Raw genomic sequence first — 16,165 nt, forward strand, 5'->3', positions numbered from 1 at the left:
CTGATATTGCAGGCGAAAGCCTGAGGATAATCCAATCAGGAAGTGCCTCTTATTTTGAAACTTCTGTGTTCCTATGCGTGCCTGTCCTTCATTTAAAGGGATATCAACCAGATTCCTTTTTCTGTGGCTTCCCTAAGGTGTCAACAGTCTTTAGACATAGTTTCAGGCTTTTATTTTGAACAATTGAGCGTGAAGGATCGATCACATTGCGTAAGTGGATAGGTGGGGGCTCTCAGAGTGAGTTGGTTCGCAATTGAGTAAAACGGCCATTGTTCCTCCCGCTGTAATGGAAAAAGCTACACACTCGGTTGATATATTATCGAATATATATTTTAAAAACTACCTGAGGAATGATTATAAAAACGTTTGACATGTTTCTGTGGACATTATGAAGACTATTTGGAATTTCCGTCTGCATTGTCGTGACCACTCTTTCCTGTGGATTTCTGAACATAACACGACAAACAAAAGTCGGTATTTTGGGTATAAAAATCATCTTCATGGAACAAAAGGAACATTTGCTGTCTAACTGGGAGTCTCGTGAGTGAAAACATCCGAAGATCATCAAAGGTAAACGGTTAATTTGATTGCTTTTCTGATTTTCGTGACCAAGCTTCCTGATGCTAAGTGTACATAATGCTATGCTATCGCTAAACTTACACAAACGCTTGGATTGCTTTCGCTGTCAAGCATAATTAAAAAATCTGAGACGACAGAGTGATTAACAAAAGGCTAAGCTGTGTTTCAAAATATTGCACTTGTGATTTCATGAATATGAATATTTTCTAGTAATATTATTTGACTTTTGCGCTATGCTATTCAGCGGTTGCAGGCAAAAATTATCCCGCTACAGGGATGGGTAGCATCAAGAAGTTAAGCCATTTCAAAAGAAGCCACCCCTAACAAGTGCCATGTCAAAATTACGGATGGAACGCTGGTGAAGTAAGACTCCCAAAAGTGTCTCTTCGTAAAAAATAATTAAGTCCAACATTCTGTTCCTCAAATTACAATTGAACAAATGTCAAGTACTTATTTTCCCTCAAAATCTTTAATAAAGCATGAGGCTCCAACTGAAATGGCTCGACATTCCACATTTATACCAAAAAGGATGACCATGCAAAATGACTACAAAACCCCCAGATAACTAATCTGACAACACCCTGGTAATGTGTGTGACTAAATGAAACGGGTGACCAAAACAGTAGACATGTCTATCTGAAGCTCAATGGCCTTACCCATATTGGGGAAGAAGGAGTCGCTGGAGCGCTGTCGGATCATGGCCTGCATTTGCCTCTGTTGCTGCTGCTCGTGCCTCTCCTGGTCCAGCAGGTCCTGTAGGAGGAGGGGCTGCTCTTCCAGCAACAGAGGCCTGTTCTGTGGGCCGGCCTGCCCCAGTGAGGGTCCCTGCTGCTGGGGGAATATGCCCTGCTGGCCCTGGGGGTTCAGGCCGTGGGCAGTGGGCTGCTGACCGGCTCCAACCATGGCTAGGTTGAGCTCCACCTGTTGGTTCGCTGAGGCCCCGAAGCTGTGGTTTCCCATTGAAAGTCTGCTCTGAACCAACGTGGGGCTCACCCGATGTCCCATAGCCACGCTGGGATTGAGCCTGTTGTTGTCTTGGGCGTGTTGCCTAGGTAGCATCAGCATGCCGGTGCTTGGGTGTAGCCCGGTGGCCTGGGCAGCCATGTTACCTTTTTGAGGAGAGCAGTTTGGGCCAAACCCAATGTTTTCCAGTTTTTCTTTGATCAGAAGGCAGGAGAGGACCGGAGTTGAGCCGGAGTCAGTTTGTCCAGGCTGCTCATACAGCCCTGCGCCCTCTTGGTTTGTCATGGTTCTGTTGTCATTCCTCGGGCCACTGCAGAGAGACTGGTCCTGGTTTTGCACGTGTTCATCTTTGACCTCCGTTTTGATTGTATCCTCGGTTTTAAACATGTCTAAGGTCTCTTTCGCTTCGTTGCCCTCCCGTTTGTCAGATTTCTCCCCGGATCGGGACGAGGTGGCTGTGCCATCCACGCTGCCTTTCCTCTTCTCCGACAAGGCTTTCTGGAGGTCTGAGGTCTCACCCTGTTGGTGGTCCTCCATAGGGTCGCCCAGGTCCAGATCTTCTTCACTGAACATGTCTTTCTTGTCATCCAGGTTGAGCTCGGGGTCCGTGTAGGCGATGAGGTCAAACTTCCCTGACATGAGGAAGTCGTCAAGGTGCAGGTCATTGGGTCCCAGTTCAAGGTCTTTGCCATCATCCGGGTCCAGGTTCAGGTTCAGATCGACCAGGTCTTTGACCTCCACATCTTCAAGGTCCTTTACTGCGGAGTCTTCAGCGTCCAAGTTTTCCTCAATTCCGTCTCCACTGGGTATCTGAGTCTCTTCCGTTTGACCGGTGCTAGACCCAGGCAAGAGCATACTAGATGGCGCTACATTGAGTGGCTCACCAGTGACAGGGTGGCTGAGTGACCTATTCAGTGAAGGATGCTGTTGCTGCCCCATGGTCATCGGGACTTCAGTCTGCTGCTGGTGCAGGTTCTCCATACTAGCCGACATGTGTGTGTGACCGACCGATCCCTGGGAAGGACTGTCCATCATGGGGTCCATCATTCTGGACAACTGGTTCCCAGCGAAGCCCATTTCCTGGCCTTCCATGAAGCCCTGGGGTGGTATCTGGGGCTGGTTGGAGGGGTCCATGACATTGGGAGGTCCATGCCCAAAGGGCATCCTCATTCTGTTCTGAGGGGCCCTGTGGCGGAGCTCGATGAACGGCTGACCCATGATGTTGTGCTGCTGGACAGGAAGGCCCTGTTGGGGGAAGGGCTGGGGGAGCCCCATCTGGGTGTTGCCCCCCATGACCCCCCTGGAAAAGTCCACAGAGTGGGACATTCTCATCTGGGGTGGAACATTGTCGACCATGGGCCCGCCGGGCATCTGGTGAAGGGCCCTGAGGAAGTGTTGCTCCTGGCCTGGTTGAAGGGATCCTTGAGGGCTGGGAGGGAATCCAAACCTGAGAGTAGAAAACACATTGTCAAATGCTTATCCGTGACTACATCCCAAGCATAACACAACAGCACTGGTTGCTCCCTATACACATCTTCAATAAGGAAGATTACACTAAGTGGGACTTCAACAATGACACTTCATTCCACATTTCGAGCATGTTTAACATAATTGTATTCATTTAATCTTTTCAAGGGGAGCAATAAATTCTGCAAGCCAATTATACAAATATACAGCTGAATATGGGTAAAGACCCTGTGCATACAAAGAAGTTTGAACAATATACAGCTGAGTGAAATCTATGCTGTCAAATTCAACTAACCTCATTTCTTGTGGCCTCATGCCCATGTCCCTGGGGAAGTGGGGTCTGGCAAACTGGCCCTCATTGGGGAAGTGTCCTCGCTGGTCCCCTAGAAAGGTACCAGGGAACCTCTGACCTCCTCTCATGGGTCCTGGGTAAGGTGGTGGTGGTCTGCCGAACATGTCATTCTGTGGGGCGGGATCGTCATGTGACCAGTGGCGGGGTGTCCCCGGGTTGGGGGCTGCAACAGTTTCCTGTAGTAGTCCTTTCTCTTGCCGGATGGCAGACTTCTGTTGTTGCTGCCTAAGGATCTGCTGGCGCAGTCTCTGGCGCTGCGGGGGGAGAGCACGGTACACTTTAGCAAGTTACATCATGCACGTATTCATTCAAATTTGAGGGCATCCTTACAGAGAAGCAAAACATGTTCACGTTGCACCAACATGCACTGCCATATTGGCTGCGGAATGGCTAATCACCTGCCAATAACTATGCAAACAGAAGAAGGCTTTATGGCAATTCAAGTGTTACCCATGTGAGTGTCATTGTGTCTCAACCAAATGGAAATACCTGTCTGAGCTTCTCCTCAGTGTCTCCCAGGTGTGGTAGCATGCTGTTCTGAGTGTCAACGGTGTTTCTGCTAGACTGAGGGATATCATGGGCCTGCCTTTCCGAAGTTTGGGCATAAGGTGTCATTGGACCCAGTTCAAAGGGATCGTGAATCTGCGTTTGACCACCGTGATGATTCGACTGCGGCAGAGAGAAACTTTCATCCGACATTCCTGGGTGCTTAGCTGTCTGCGAGCCCTGGGCGCTTGGACAGGCAAACCCGTCCTGCACCCTGCCCGGAGACTGGTGGGAGAATGGGTCAGCTGGGAGCTGGGACATGGGCGTCGGTCTGGAGCATAGTCGATTGAAGGCATCAGGGCCTGCTTCTGGCCGCGGCGTCCCTGGAGCTTGTGCGTAAGGGTCAGCGAGGAGCGGTCTTGGTGTTCCGGGTTGTTGGGCATACGGGTCCATGTTCCTTTGACTACCGGGGGATTTGGGAAACCTATCCCCTGGGGCTGGTCTGGGGGTACCTGGCATGGAAGCATAAGGATCCATGGAGTGAGATGGAGACGGTCTGTGATTGGGTGGGTGCTGCTGGGGGAACTGGTCTAGACGAAGGCTAGGCGGCGTCTGCAGGTATGAGGGATCCGAGTGTGGCCTTGGGGTGCCGGGAGGTTGAGCATAGCTATCAGAGTGAGGTCTGGGGGTGCCTGGTGGTTGGGTGAAAGGGTCAGACATCTGCTGTGAATAATCCGGTCTCGGGGTAGATGGCGCTTGTGCATACGGGTTTCTGTGAGGGTGTCTAATCATTGGCATGGGTTGAGAGAAATGGCCCTCCTGGGTTTGGCACATCATCTTGGACTCGTTGGGGAACCCTTCCCCCATGAGTGGCCGGGGGGTGAGAGGCTGCTGGGCGTAAGGGTCGGCCTGTATTCCTTGGGGAAAGCCATCAGATGGCCCTCGTTTAAGTCCCCCAGGCATAGGGCCACCGTAGGGCTCTTGCTGGGACTGCTGGGGAGGCATGGGGGCTTTGAACACCGAGACGGAGCCTGACTCGTTGCTGCCAGGGATGGGAGTGAGCAAGGGCCTGGAGTAGGGGTCCGAGAGGATCATGCGGTTGTGAGACATGCGCTGGTAGACCTCGGCTCGGTGTCCGCCCATCCTGGCAAAAGTCTCTCCTCCAGAAGGAGGGCTCATCATGTTGTGCCTGACCTGCTGGTGTTGCTGCTGCTCAACCAGTCCTGAAGGGCCCACCCTGGCGGGTCCCATGGGTTTAACAAAGGGGTCAGGGGGCCTGGGGGTGTCTGGCATCTTAGCATAGGGGTCAGCATTACCAGAAGGCCTCCCTCCTCTTTCCTGCATCTCCGACAGAGAGTTCTGCCGGGGCGTGGTGGATCCACCACCCCCAGGGGGCGGTCTCGGGGTGCCCACCATTTTGGCGTATGGGTCCCAGGGCGAGGACGGCCGGGAGCCTGAGGAGGAATCCGGGGAAAACATATGTGGTGACTGGGGCTGGGAGGATGGTCCCTGTTGAGGGTACGAGGTCTCCTGGGTGGGCGTCCTCGAGGACGGAGGTGGGAGCTGGGGTCTGAGGAACACGTCATCCTGTGACCCAGAGGTGGGTGTGCCTGGGAGTTGTGGTCTAGCGAAGCCATCCTTAGACACTATTGGCTGCAGTGGGGACGAGTTTCCAGACTTTCCTCCATTGCTGGGCTGAGGAGTCATGGGGCTCTGGTTACCACTATTAGGGGTTGTATCTCCACCTGCCTGACTGCTAAACAGCTGTTGTTGTTGTTGTTGTTGTTGCTGGAGCTGCTCATTTTTAACCTGCTCCAGCTTTTGAGTGGCTTCAATCTTCGCCTGCTGCTTGCTCTTTTGTCTCATTTGCTGCCATGGAAACAAGAAAAGCAGGGGAGGAGAGACACTTCAGTTAATTAAGCCTTTTTGGAAGCATGGAATTTGTAATTTTATGATGACATGGTGCTAAGAATGCTTTCTTTCCCTCACTCACAACAAAGTTTTAATGCTTTTTCAATATGAGTGGGTCTAGCGTGTGGTGTTAAGCCATGCAAGAGGGAACAATGTGAGGGTGTATGTCATAATATGGTGATGAAATAAAGCTTCTGGAGGCTGTTACTGTGTTTTTTCAGGACCAAGGACAGGTTTTACCAGTTAACCAAGCTTTTCTCCCTACAACTCCACTTTACAGTTTGCTTTTCTTACACCTTGTAAATTTTGCTTTATTGGTTCTCGGCAGACGAATACCAGAACAGTGCTTCGCCTTGGGAATCTTACCAGAGAATTTTTTCCACCTCCTGCAGCTATAGTTGCCTGGTTGGAATGTCCAAAAAGGACGTCTTTATTTGTTGATTTTATGGCTTTGCTTTTTGGGACCTTTTCCTGCTGCTTCTTAAGGGGTCCCCACATCTGATTTAACTCTCCCTTTTCAATGCAAATTAAGAATTAGTAGACTGTATGAGAACGCCAAATGTATTGTTTAAAAATGACTCACTCAACCATGCACATATATAAAGTTTAATAAAAAAATCTGTTTCATGCCCCCAGGTTATGTTATGTTCAATCTCACCACCTTGCTCCTACTCACCATTCCCCTGACATGCGGTACTTTGATTATTATGGTGGTGTATTATGGTGTCATTAAATACATGTACACATAAAAAATAAGTGTACACTGCTCTCACACCAGGGTTTCTCAACATGCAGGAACAAAATCCCACTTATACCATTTGGCTTCCTGAAGACCTGCCAAGGCAGCCACTAAACAAAAATATTTTATCTATTTTTAAAAGGCATGCATGCAATTTCCACACAATCCTGCATCCAATCCCATACCCAGTTTAAACAAAAAACATTGTAACATTTAAAAATGAAGGCCAAACGAATCCTCAACAGCTCCTAGAACAGTAGTTGAGAAACCCTGCTTTACAGTGTACCCATGCTTTCATATCCCCCCTCCCTCCATTCCCAGTACATGTTAACCCTCCAAAGGAACTCTTACCTGTCGGAACTTCCACTCCTGCTCGTGTTCAGACTCCTTGGGCTTGAGAGAGTCTTTGAAGAGCAGCTCAGTGTCCAAGGGGACACTATTGGGGTCAAAGGTGTCAGTCAACAGTTGCTGCTGCTGCTGAGGATGCTGGTGTCTCTTCAGCGTATCATTTGACATCTGAACTTTGTTTATGCGCAGGGCCGCCCGGTTATCCCGTGCTTTTTGCTGGAAGAGAGGGGATTGGAAGAGGCAGTCCATAATGTAATTGATGGTGCAAGAAAGATACATTTCCTGAGACGCTAATTTCTTAAAACCCTACTGGAACAAATAAAGGCTCCACTATTTTTCTGAATGTCTTGGGGAAAATCAAAAGGCGAAGAAACCTTCTACAATCACCTAATCTCATCAAGTAATTTGGACATGCAGAGCGTTGTTAAATATAATTTCATCATAGAGACTGTCCTGAAAAATCCTCAAAGAACTGTGTGTTAAGTTGGAAAACATACTAGACACAACATTCAAACAGAACAAAGACACGAGAAGGGAACAAGCGCGAGAGCCTATGGGTTTAAAATATCAACAGAAAACAGATGAAAAGAACAAGACAAACACAAATATCTGTCTTCTCCCTATTGGCCTCTACAATTTACTTCAGGAAGTTTGTTTAGACTAACATTTTATCAGTAACTGGCTGATCCCTTTGATTCATCACTCCAAAAGGTATAGGGCACCATTCAATCAAAAGCCACAATCAGGTTTGTGGAGTAAGTCAACAACAATGTTCTTTCTGGTGAAGCAGAAATAATACATTTTTGATTGAATAGGGTTCTAAGTTTAATTGGAGGTTTTAAATGTTTTGTAAAAGATGAGTCTTTTTTTTAATGCATGGACTTTTTCTGTTGTTTGTACAAACTGTTATCTGTTGTCAATCAGCAAAACCTGCTGATCAAAATAAGTGCAGTGCATCACAGTCCAGCATGGATGTAAACAACTTCCAAAGCCAGAATGTGTTCTCAATCCACTTACCTGGTCCAAAAAAATGAACTTACCACATATGGGGCCCTGTCCTGAGAACTGGCTTTCCTCCATAACTTTGCGATTTGTTTCACTCTCATAGCCCAGTCTAAGAAATAAAAAAAGATTAGCCACTAAAACGTATAGCGCTACAACACACATGCAATATGGCCAAGAACTATACCTTTCCCAGTCCCCTTTTTATGAGTGTGACACAGAACTTCAGAGGTTATCATTTGAAAAAATGTAGTAGGTAATTCACACTTTTGAATTTGACGTAACCAAAAATCATCTCATTTGAGAAACTTTGTCTATGATGTACCAACCTGGGAACTCCTCTAGGAGGTTGGGGAAGTTGACGTTGGTGTAGAGGACTGGGGCCACGGTGGCCATCTCGCCCAGAGTCTCCTCCTTCTCCCACTTGAGCGTGCTCCTCTGGGCGTTGGACATGGTGTCTGTCTCTCCCTCTGGAGGTGGGACGGGGCCAGGGACGGGGCCGGGGGCGCTCCATGAACCAACCACATCACCCCCCATCTGGCTAAACTTCTTGTCCCTGGAAGGATATCTCAGGTTACACATTCTATTGCAACATTACCAATATATTTAGTTATATATTGATTTTTACAAACTGGGTGGTTCAAGCCCTGAATGCTGATTGGCTGACAGCTATGGTATATCAGACCAGTATACTACGGGTATGACAAAACATTTATTTTTACTGCTCTAATTACGTTGACAACCAGTTTATAATAGCAATAAGGCACCTCGGGAGTTTGTAGTATATGGCGATGCATCGTGCCGAATAAGAACAACCCTTGGTATATTGGCCATATATCACACCCCTTCGTGCCTTATTGCTCAAGTATGTCACATCACTTACAATGCGCTTCACTTTGAAGCAAATTATCATTTAAAAAGGGCTATAGTATAAAAATGACATTACATTCATTGATTGAGATATGAAAGCTAACAAGTGAGCAGACCTCAGGAAAAATGAGGTTAAAGTGAACTGTATACATTGGAGTCAAAACAATGAAGGATAACAGTAAAAAATAATCACGAGGCAAGTTAATAACACAACATCCAATTGATTGTCTTTGAGCAGATGAAAGCAATGCTCTAGTAATGGATAGACAGCTCCCTGCTCTTACCTAATCTTGTCTGGGAAAGGCATTCTGTGAATGGGCGAGAAGTTTCCCAGGCCACATGGGCCTGTGCTGCCGGGCATCATGGGAGTTGGAGGAAAGTGAGGGTTGGGCCCCATCATGCCGTTTATCATTGGCATGCGGGGAAACATTCCATGGTCGCCTGCAACAGAGAGCATAGAGACGAGGTCGGAGAAGTAGTTCCAGAAATACATCTGCATGTCCTGTTGATTATGTGAACATGATATTCATATAAATCAATGTTCATATCCATTCATTCTTATAGATTGATTTCCACAGTCAATAGTTGATTATAAACTCAGCAAAAAAAGATATGTCCTTTTTCAGGACCCCGTCTTTCAAAGATAATTCGTAAAAATCCACAGATCCTCATTGTAAAGGGTTTAAAAACTCTGTTTCCCATGCTTGTTCAATGAACCATAAACAATTAATAAACATGCATCTGTGGAATGGTCATTAAGACACTAACTGCTTACACACAATAGGCAATTAAGGTCACAGTATTGAAAACTTAACTCTGAAAAACACCAAAAGAAAGATGCCCAGGGTCCCTGCTCATCTGCGTGAACGTGCCTTAGGCATGTTGCAAGGAGGCATGAGGACTGTAGATGTAGCCAGGGCAATAAATTGCAATGTCCGTACTGTGAGACGCCTAAGACAGCGGTACAGGGAGACAGGATGGACAGCTGATCGTCCTCGCAGTGGCAGACCACGTGTAACAACACCTGCAGAGGATCGGTACATCCGAACATCACACCTGTGGGACAGGTACAGGATGGCAACAACTGCCCGAGTTACACCAGGAGGCTGGACTGAGGGCTTGTAGGCCTGTTGTAAGGCAGTTCCTCACCAGACATCACCGGCAACAACGTAGCCTATGGGCACAAACCCACCGTCGCTGGACCAGACAGGACGTAAGTGATGTGTATTGCCTCGTTATTGTTATTGTGTTACTTTTTCTTATTACTTTTTATTTTAGCCTACTTGGTAAATATTTTCTTCTTTAATTGCACTGTTGGTTAAGGGCTTGTAAAAGTACCGTAAGCATTTCACGGTATAAGTCTACACTTGTTGTATTATTTGCACGTGTGGCAAATAACGTTTGATTTGACTGCCAAAAAGTGCTCTTCACTGACGAGTCGCGGTTTTGTCTCACCAGGGGTGATGGTCGGATTCGCATTTATCGTCAAAGGAATGAGCGTTACACCGAGGCCTGTACTCTGGAGCGGGATCGATTTGGAGGTGGAGGGTCCGTCATGGTCTGGGGCAGTGTGTCACAGCATCATCTGACTGAGCTTGTTGACATTGCAGGCAATTTCAACACTGTACGTTACAGGGAAGACATCCTCCTCCCTCATGTGGTACCCTTCCTGCAGGCTCATTCTAGCATGACAATGCCACCAGCCATACTGCTCGTTCTGTGTGTGATTTCCTGCAAGACAGGAATGTAAGTGTTCTGCCATGGTCAGTGAAGAGCCCGGATCTCAATCTCATTGAGCAAGTCTGGGACATGTTGGATCGGAGGGTGAGGGCTACGGCCATTCCCCCCAGAGATGTCCAGGAACTTGCAGGTGCCTTGATGGAAGAGTGGGGTAAGATCTCACAGCAAGAACTGGCAAATCTGGTGCAGTCCATGAGGAGGAGATTTAATGCAGCTGGTGGCCACACCAAGATACTAACTGTTACATTTAATTTTGACCCCCCCTTTTGCTCAGGGAAACATTATTCAATTTCTGTGAAACTTGTGCAGTTTATGTCTCAGTTGTTGAATCTTGCTATGTTCATACAAATATTTACACATTACATTTGCTGAAATTAAACACAAGTTGACAGTGAGAGGACGTTTCTTTTTTTGCTGTGTTCATTTAAATTCCCAGCAACCAAATGCAATTCTCCAAGAGGCTTGAGGTGGTGGTGGTACCTGGGTTTGGAATGGCCACGGCTCTAGGTACATTGGGCCCAGGGTGGGCCGGTTGGGGGTGACGCAGCTGTGGAGGCTGGCTGGTGCTGGGACTCAGGACCGCTGTGAAGAGGTCCTCCACGTCTTTACCCTCCAGCTCTGTAGAGGGCGACAGCAATGAAATAAATAGCGTTCACGCACATACTTTAAACCATCATCAACAGGTGGTGATTGAATGATTCACGGTTATCTTTTGAATTCTATGGAACTGATCATCTCTGACATACAAATAATTGAACAACCTTTTGAAAACTCTAAGTTAGACTTATATAATCAAAACCACAAACCTGGGATTTTGTAGAGCTTACTGAGAATTGCACCTGAAAAAAAGAAAATAAATGCATATTACATTGCTGCAATGTTATACACTTTATCCTCTGTGCTAGAGTGATTGAACCAAGCAAGCCAGTTAACAAATCCTGGGGATCAAACATAGAATTTCATCAGATGGTGTGTAGCTCAATTGCAAGTCTGAGGAATGCACAACAACCTCAACTAAAACCAGCATGGATTTGGTTATGTGTCAATGTGTTAGGCCAGACATTGGTTTTGACAGAGCCAGGAAGCCGCTAAGCAGATATAACACACAGGGAGCAAGTCAGGCGGGTAAATCTCTGCCAAGGGAATAAGGTTGACCTCCCTATTTGTCAACACTGATACTTTGCGGGAACTTCAGTTAAACTGAGCAAACATTATTTACTTAGTGTTCCATGGTTTTGCAATGTGGGATGTGATTTGACCACCAATGCCTTCTATACACAGCAGTTGTTCCATGTGGTGGATACTATAAAGACCACAATCATCAACAGAGGCACGCAACTCTAAGAAGAAAGACATTTCTCATGATTGACTTTTAGGGCCAGTTTCCCAGACACAGATTAAGCCTAGTCCAGCTTTATAGACGGGTCTCGGAAACCGACCCTGAATCTATGTACTGATGTCGAGCTGGGAAACCATTTAGGCCAGAGAGTCGCACACTAACATACGTCAAATAGATCAGTGAGACAAGAGGAAACAGACACTGAAGCCCTGGAGGACTGGAGAAACCTCTGCTCTTCACCAATGACACCGAGTGTGCACAGAGAGGAAGAGGCGAAGCCAGAGGTTTCACTCTCGACAAAATCTGTCCAAAATAAGCCCAATACATTTCAATGGGTTATTTTGGACCTAAGCTTGTCGCCTGCCTTTGGGACAACCACTCCCATTGGTAGGGTGGAGACATGACAAAATAATCATTATATACAGATCTCTGGAAGACAGACAGAATTCAACAAGAACGCCTTACCATCTGCGACCATCTTGTCCAGTTCTGGGCTCAGGATGACGTCCAGAGGCTCCTCCTGTAGAGCCCTGGGCCCCCGGCCTGCCGAGCCCTGACAGAGCCCAGTGGGATCATCAGGTATGGGGTCCATGTCCAGACCAGCTAGCAGATGGCAGAAGAGGATGGTGAGAGGAGGGTGGTCACATACACACACGGGCATACCCACCCATACTCCACTTTTATATAACAAAAATAAATCGACAATAGCCCCCTCACGAGCCATTTCAGAGAGGAGGAAGAAAAAGAGAGAAGAGACGAGAGGAGATAGTGAGAGAAGCGAGAGAGAGGAGAGAGTGAGAAGCGAGAGAGGAACGAGAGAGAGAAGTGAGAGGAGAGAGTGGGAGGAGCGAGAGAGAGGAGAGTGAGAGGAGAGAGTGAGAGAAGCGAGAGAGGAGAGTGAGAGGAGAGAGTGAGAGAAGCGAGAGTGAGAGGAGAGAGTGAGAGAAGCGAGAGAGAGGAGAGTGAGAGAAGCGAGAGAGGAGAGTGAGAGAAGCGAGAGAGAGGAGAGTGAGAGGAGCGAGAGAGAGGAGAGTGAGAGGAGCGAGAGAGAGGAGAGTGAGAGGAGCGAGAGAGAAGACAGAGCTGATCCTTCATGTCATGGTGGTAAAATAAACTGTCCATGATCTCGCATTATATAACCTCCAACGCTTGTTTTTTTTTCTTCGTCTTCCCATAATTCAATCTTCTAAGTATAACGACTAACTAATTTGTGTTGCCTGCTCGACTGAGTGTGGAAAGAGGTGTGGGAGGGTCGCGGAGCCACACTGCTTCCATAATCAGTTCAAATATGCCCACATTAGAGTAGACAAGGGCTTAATCAATGAAAAGAGTTCTGGGAGACTGCAATGATTAATCATCATAACCTCAGTCGTCAACATCAGAGGGGGGTCCGAGGTCAACGCACATTTTACTGTGGTGCACTCTCGAATAGTTTGCTTCTTTTTTATTTATTTTTGTTGGGAAAAGCTACTTCGCTTGTGACCTTGAATTAACTTGATATATGGGAAGAGACAAAGTACATGGAGACTGCAGCTACTGCATATGGTGCTGAAGGTAAGGAATAAAGGCTAAAGGTAAAACATTGTTTTATCTGTTTTGGGGCCTTCAGGCATTCTCAAATAATCGGTCTGAGTATTACAAGGGTGAAAAACAAAGAAGAAATCACTATACAACACTGAAAAACAGGATAGATTAAATACATTGTGAAACAATGCCGACTCGAGACCACATAGAAAAAATAAAATCTAATTTCCCAAGCTGGCAAGGTTTTCTTTGCTACTCAGGTAAGTGCTCCATGGAATGACTGAACTGTGTGAAACGTGGAGTCATTTACAGTTCAAGCTTTGTTACATTCTATGACTAGAGGAAGTTCAGACTTTGAAACCCATACTCAACAAACTCAGCTGGGGTGAGGAGATAGTGCTTTCTAAAACACATCAAATGTAAACAAAAGTTTATAGCAGTGTGTGTGGTCAGCTTTTTGCTAAATCTCAGGTATATAACCCAGGTTTTTCATGAAGAAACCAACTGAAGTACATTAAAGTTATGACCTTTGTATTAAACAACATTATTTAAAAGAGCAACTCATCACTTTCACCTCCAGCCCTTTTTTTCCCACAGAATATCACTCAACAGTCCATAGATTGGTCAATAGACATGCAGATTGGTGAGTGGTTGTAAAATCACAGTAGTTAGTCAAAAAGACTTTACAGTGCTACAGCATGAGAAAATAGGGAGCGCAGAGAAGGAAGGACATGAAAAAAATGCAGAGAGCGTAGAAAGTGTTAGAGGGGATGGGGTCCCAAAGCATCCCAAAAGTGGGAGAAGGGGAGGGGTGGCAGGTCTGCTCCTAAGAGGCCAGACGGGCCCGAGGACGTCTCTTACCAAACGGAGAGGAAGAGCAGTCGACTTGGAAAGGGCATAAATCAAGACCTACAGGAACCCAAAACCAGAGGATTATAAACCGAGGGGGAGAAAAGCAGGTGTGATAAAATGCTATGCTAACACTTTACTTGAAGCAGCCCACTGTGATGCTACACCACTTTGGCAATAGTAGTGACATAAAACCAACCATCACGACACGAGTCCTAACACAGGCCAGGGTTCAAATAGTAATCGGAACCCATAAAAATACTTAAACTGAGCTTGAATGAGCTTGTCTGGTACAATGTAACCAACGCTAATTTTTTTTAAACAAACACTCAACACATTTGAAAGAAAACAAATACAATTTGAACCCAGTTCTGGTTGTTATTAACCCTCGTCTATGAGGAGTGTTATGTCACTCCATTATGCAGGCATCAAGATGGGCATTTCAAGAAAACTGTTCAAAAGCAAACCAAAATCAATGGACACAGACAGGAGGTACTGCAAACCAAGAGTATTACTCAAAGTACAAAACTATACAAGTGAAGGAAAATGCAAAATGATGAGTAAAGATGCAACAGAGAAATGTCACAGGTGCTTGTTTATGGAGTTGACCTTGCTAGCGACAAGGATAGTGTGTGTGAGTGGGCAGAGAAGAAAGGAAGTGGAGGCAGACATTTTGGAGGAGGGCAGGGGAGGGGTCTACCTGAGTTGTGCCCCGACTTCACCAGATCATCCGACAGCATTCCCAGGAGATCTGCATCCGTGCTCAGGACTTCCGAAAGGTCCACTAAGGGATCCTCGGTATCGGCTGGAGATATAGACGATATACAGTTGAGGTCGGAAGTTTACATACACCTTAGACAAATACATTTAAACTTAGTTTTTCACAATTCCTGACATTTAATCCTAGTAAAAAATCCCTGTTTTAGGTCAGTTAGGATCACACTTTATTTTAAGAATGTGAAATGTCAGAATAATAGTAGAGAGAATTATTTATGTCAGCTTTTATTTCTTTCATCACATTCCCAGTGGGTCAGAAGTTTACATACACTCAATTAGTATTTGGTAGCAATGCCTTTAAATAGTTTAACTTGGGTCAAATGTTTCAGATAGCCTTCCACAAGCTTCCCACAATAAGTTTGGTGAATTTTGGCCCATTCCTCCTGACAAAGCTGGTGTAACTGAGTCAGGTTTGTAGGCCTCCTTGCTCGCACATGCTTTTTCAGTTCTGCCCACAAATGTTCTATAGGATTGAGGTCAGGGCTTTGTGATGGCCACTCCAAAAGCTTGACCCTGTTGTCCTTAAGCCATTTTGCCACAACTTTGGAAGTATGCTTGTGGTCATGGTCCATTTGGAAGACCCATTTGCGACCAAGCTTAACTTCCTGACTGATGTCTTGAGATGTTGCTTCAATATATCCACATAAGTTTCCTCCCTCATGATGCCATCTATTTTGTGAAGTGCACCAGTCCCTCCTGCAGCAAAGCACCCCCACAACATGATGCTGCCACCCCCGTGCGTCACGGTTGGGATGGTGTTTTTTCTTCAAAACATAACAATGGTCATTATGGCCAAACAGTTCTATTTTTGTTTCATCAGACCAGAGGACATTTCTCCAAAAAGAAGGATCTTTGTCCCCATGTGCAGTTGCAAACCGTAGTCTGGCTTTTTTGTTGATTTTGGAGCAGTGGCTTCTTCCTTGCTGAGTGGCCTTTCATGTTATATCGATATAGGACTCGTTTTTACTATGGAAATAGATACTTTTGTACTAGTTTCTTCCATCATCTTCACAAGGACCTTTGCTGTTGTTCTGGGATTGATTTGCACTTTCGCACCAAAGTACATTCATCTCTAGGAGACAGAACGCGTCTCTTTCCTGAGCGGTATGACAGTAAACTTCTGACCCACTGGGAAAAACAAAAGCTGAAATAAATCATTCTCTCTACTATTATTCTGACATTTCACATTCTTAAAATAAACTGGTGATCCTAACTGACC

The 16,165-nt window shown here is 46.2% G+C and overlaps 1 protein-coding gene across 15 annotated transcripts in view; it reads right to left on the minus strand.

Moving 5' to 3' along the window:
• Positions 1-16,165, minus strand: part of LOC110535292 (histone-lysine N-methyltransferase 2C) — a 232,245-nt gene that overhangs the window by 18,453 nt on the left and 197,627 nt on the right. For 9 of the 15 annotated variants that reach the window (XM_036934913.2, XM_090189444.1, XM_090189445.1 and 6 more), the window contains 13 exons: positions 14,870-14,974; positions 14,182-14,229; positions 12,262-12,399; positions 11,264-11,296; positions 10,938-11,075; positions 9,002-9,158; positions 8,177-8,403; positions 7,886-7,959; positions 6,849-7,061; positions 6,125-6,271; positions 3,851-5,716; positions 3,305-3,615; positions 1,236-2,989 (listed from right to left, as the gene is read on the minus strand). In XM_036934913.2, coding sequence (XP_036790808.2) covers positions 1,236-2,989; positions 3,305-3,615; positions 3,851-5,716; positions 6,125-6,271; positions 6,849-7,061; positions 7,886-7,959; positions 8,177-8,403; positions 9,002-9,158; positions 10,938-11,075; positions 11,264-11,296; positions 12,262-12,399; positions 14,182-14,229; positions 14,870-14,974 — 5,211 coding nt within the window. The remainder of the gene's footprint in view (positions 1-1,235; positions 2,990-3,304; positions 3,616-3,850; positions 5,717-6,124; positions 6,272-6,848; positions 7,062-7,885; positions 7,960-8,176; positions 8,404-9,001; positions 9,159-10,937; positions 11,076-11,263; positions 11,297-12,261; positions 12,400-14,181; positions 14,230-14,869; positions 14,975-16,165) is intronic. The other 6 variants (XM_090189447.1, XM_036934919.2, XM_090189452.1 and 3 more) reach the window with 3 other exon arrangements.

The sequence above is a fragment of the Oncorhynchus mykiss genome, chromosome 11, assembly GCF_057628025.1.
Source record: "Oncorhynchus mykiss isolate SJ-2025 chromosome 11, ASM5762802v1, whole genome shotgun sequence".
Taxonomy (NCBI): Eukaryota; Metazoa; Chordata; class Actinopteri; order Salmoniformes; family Salmonidae; genus Oncorhynchus; species Oncorhynchus mykiss.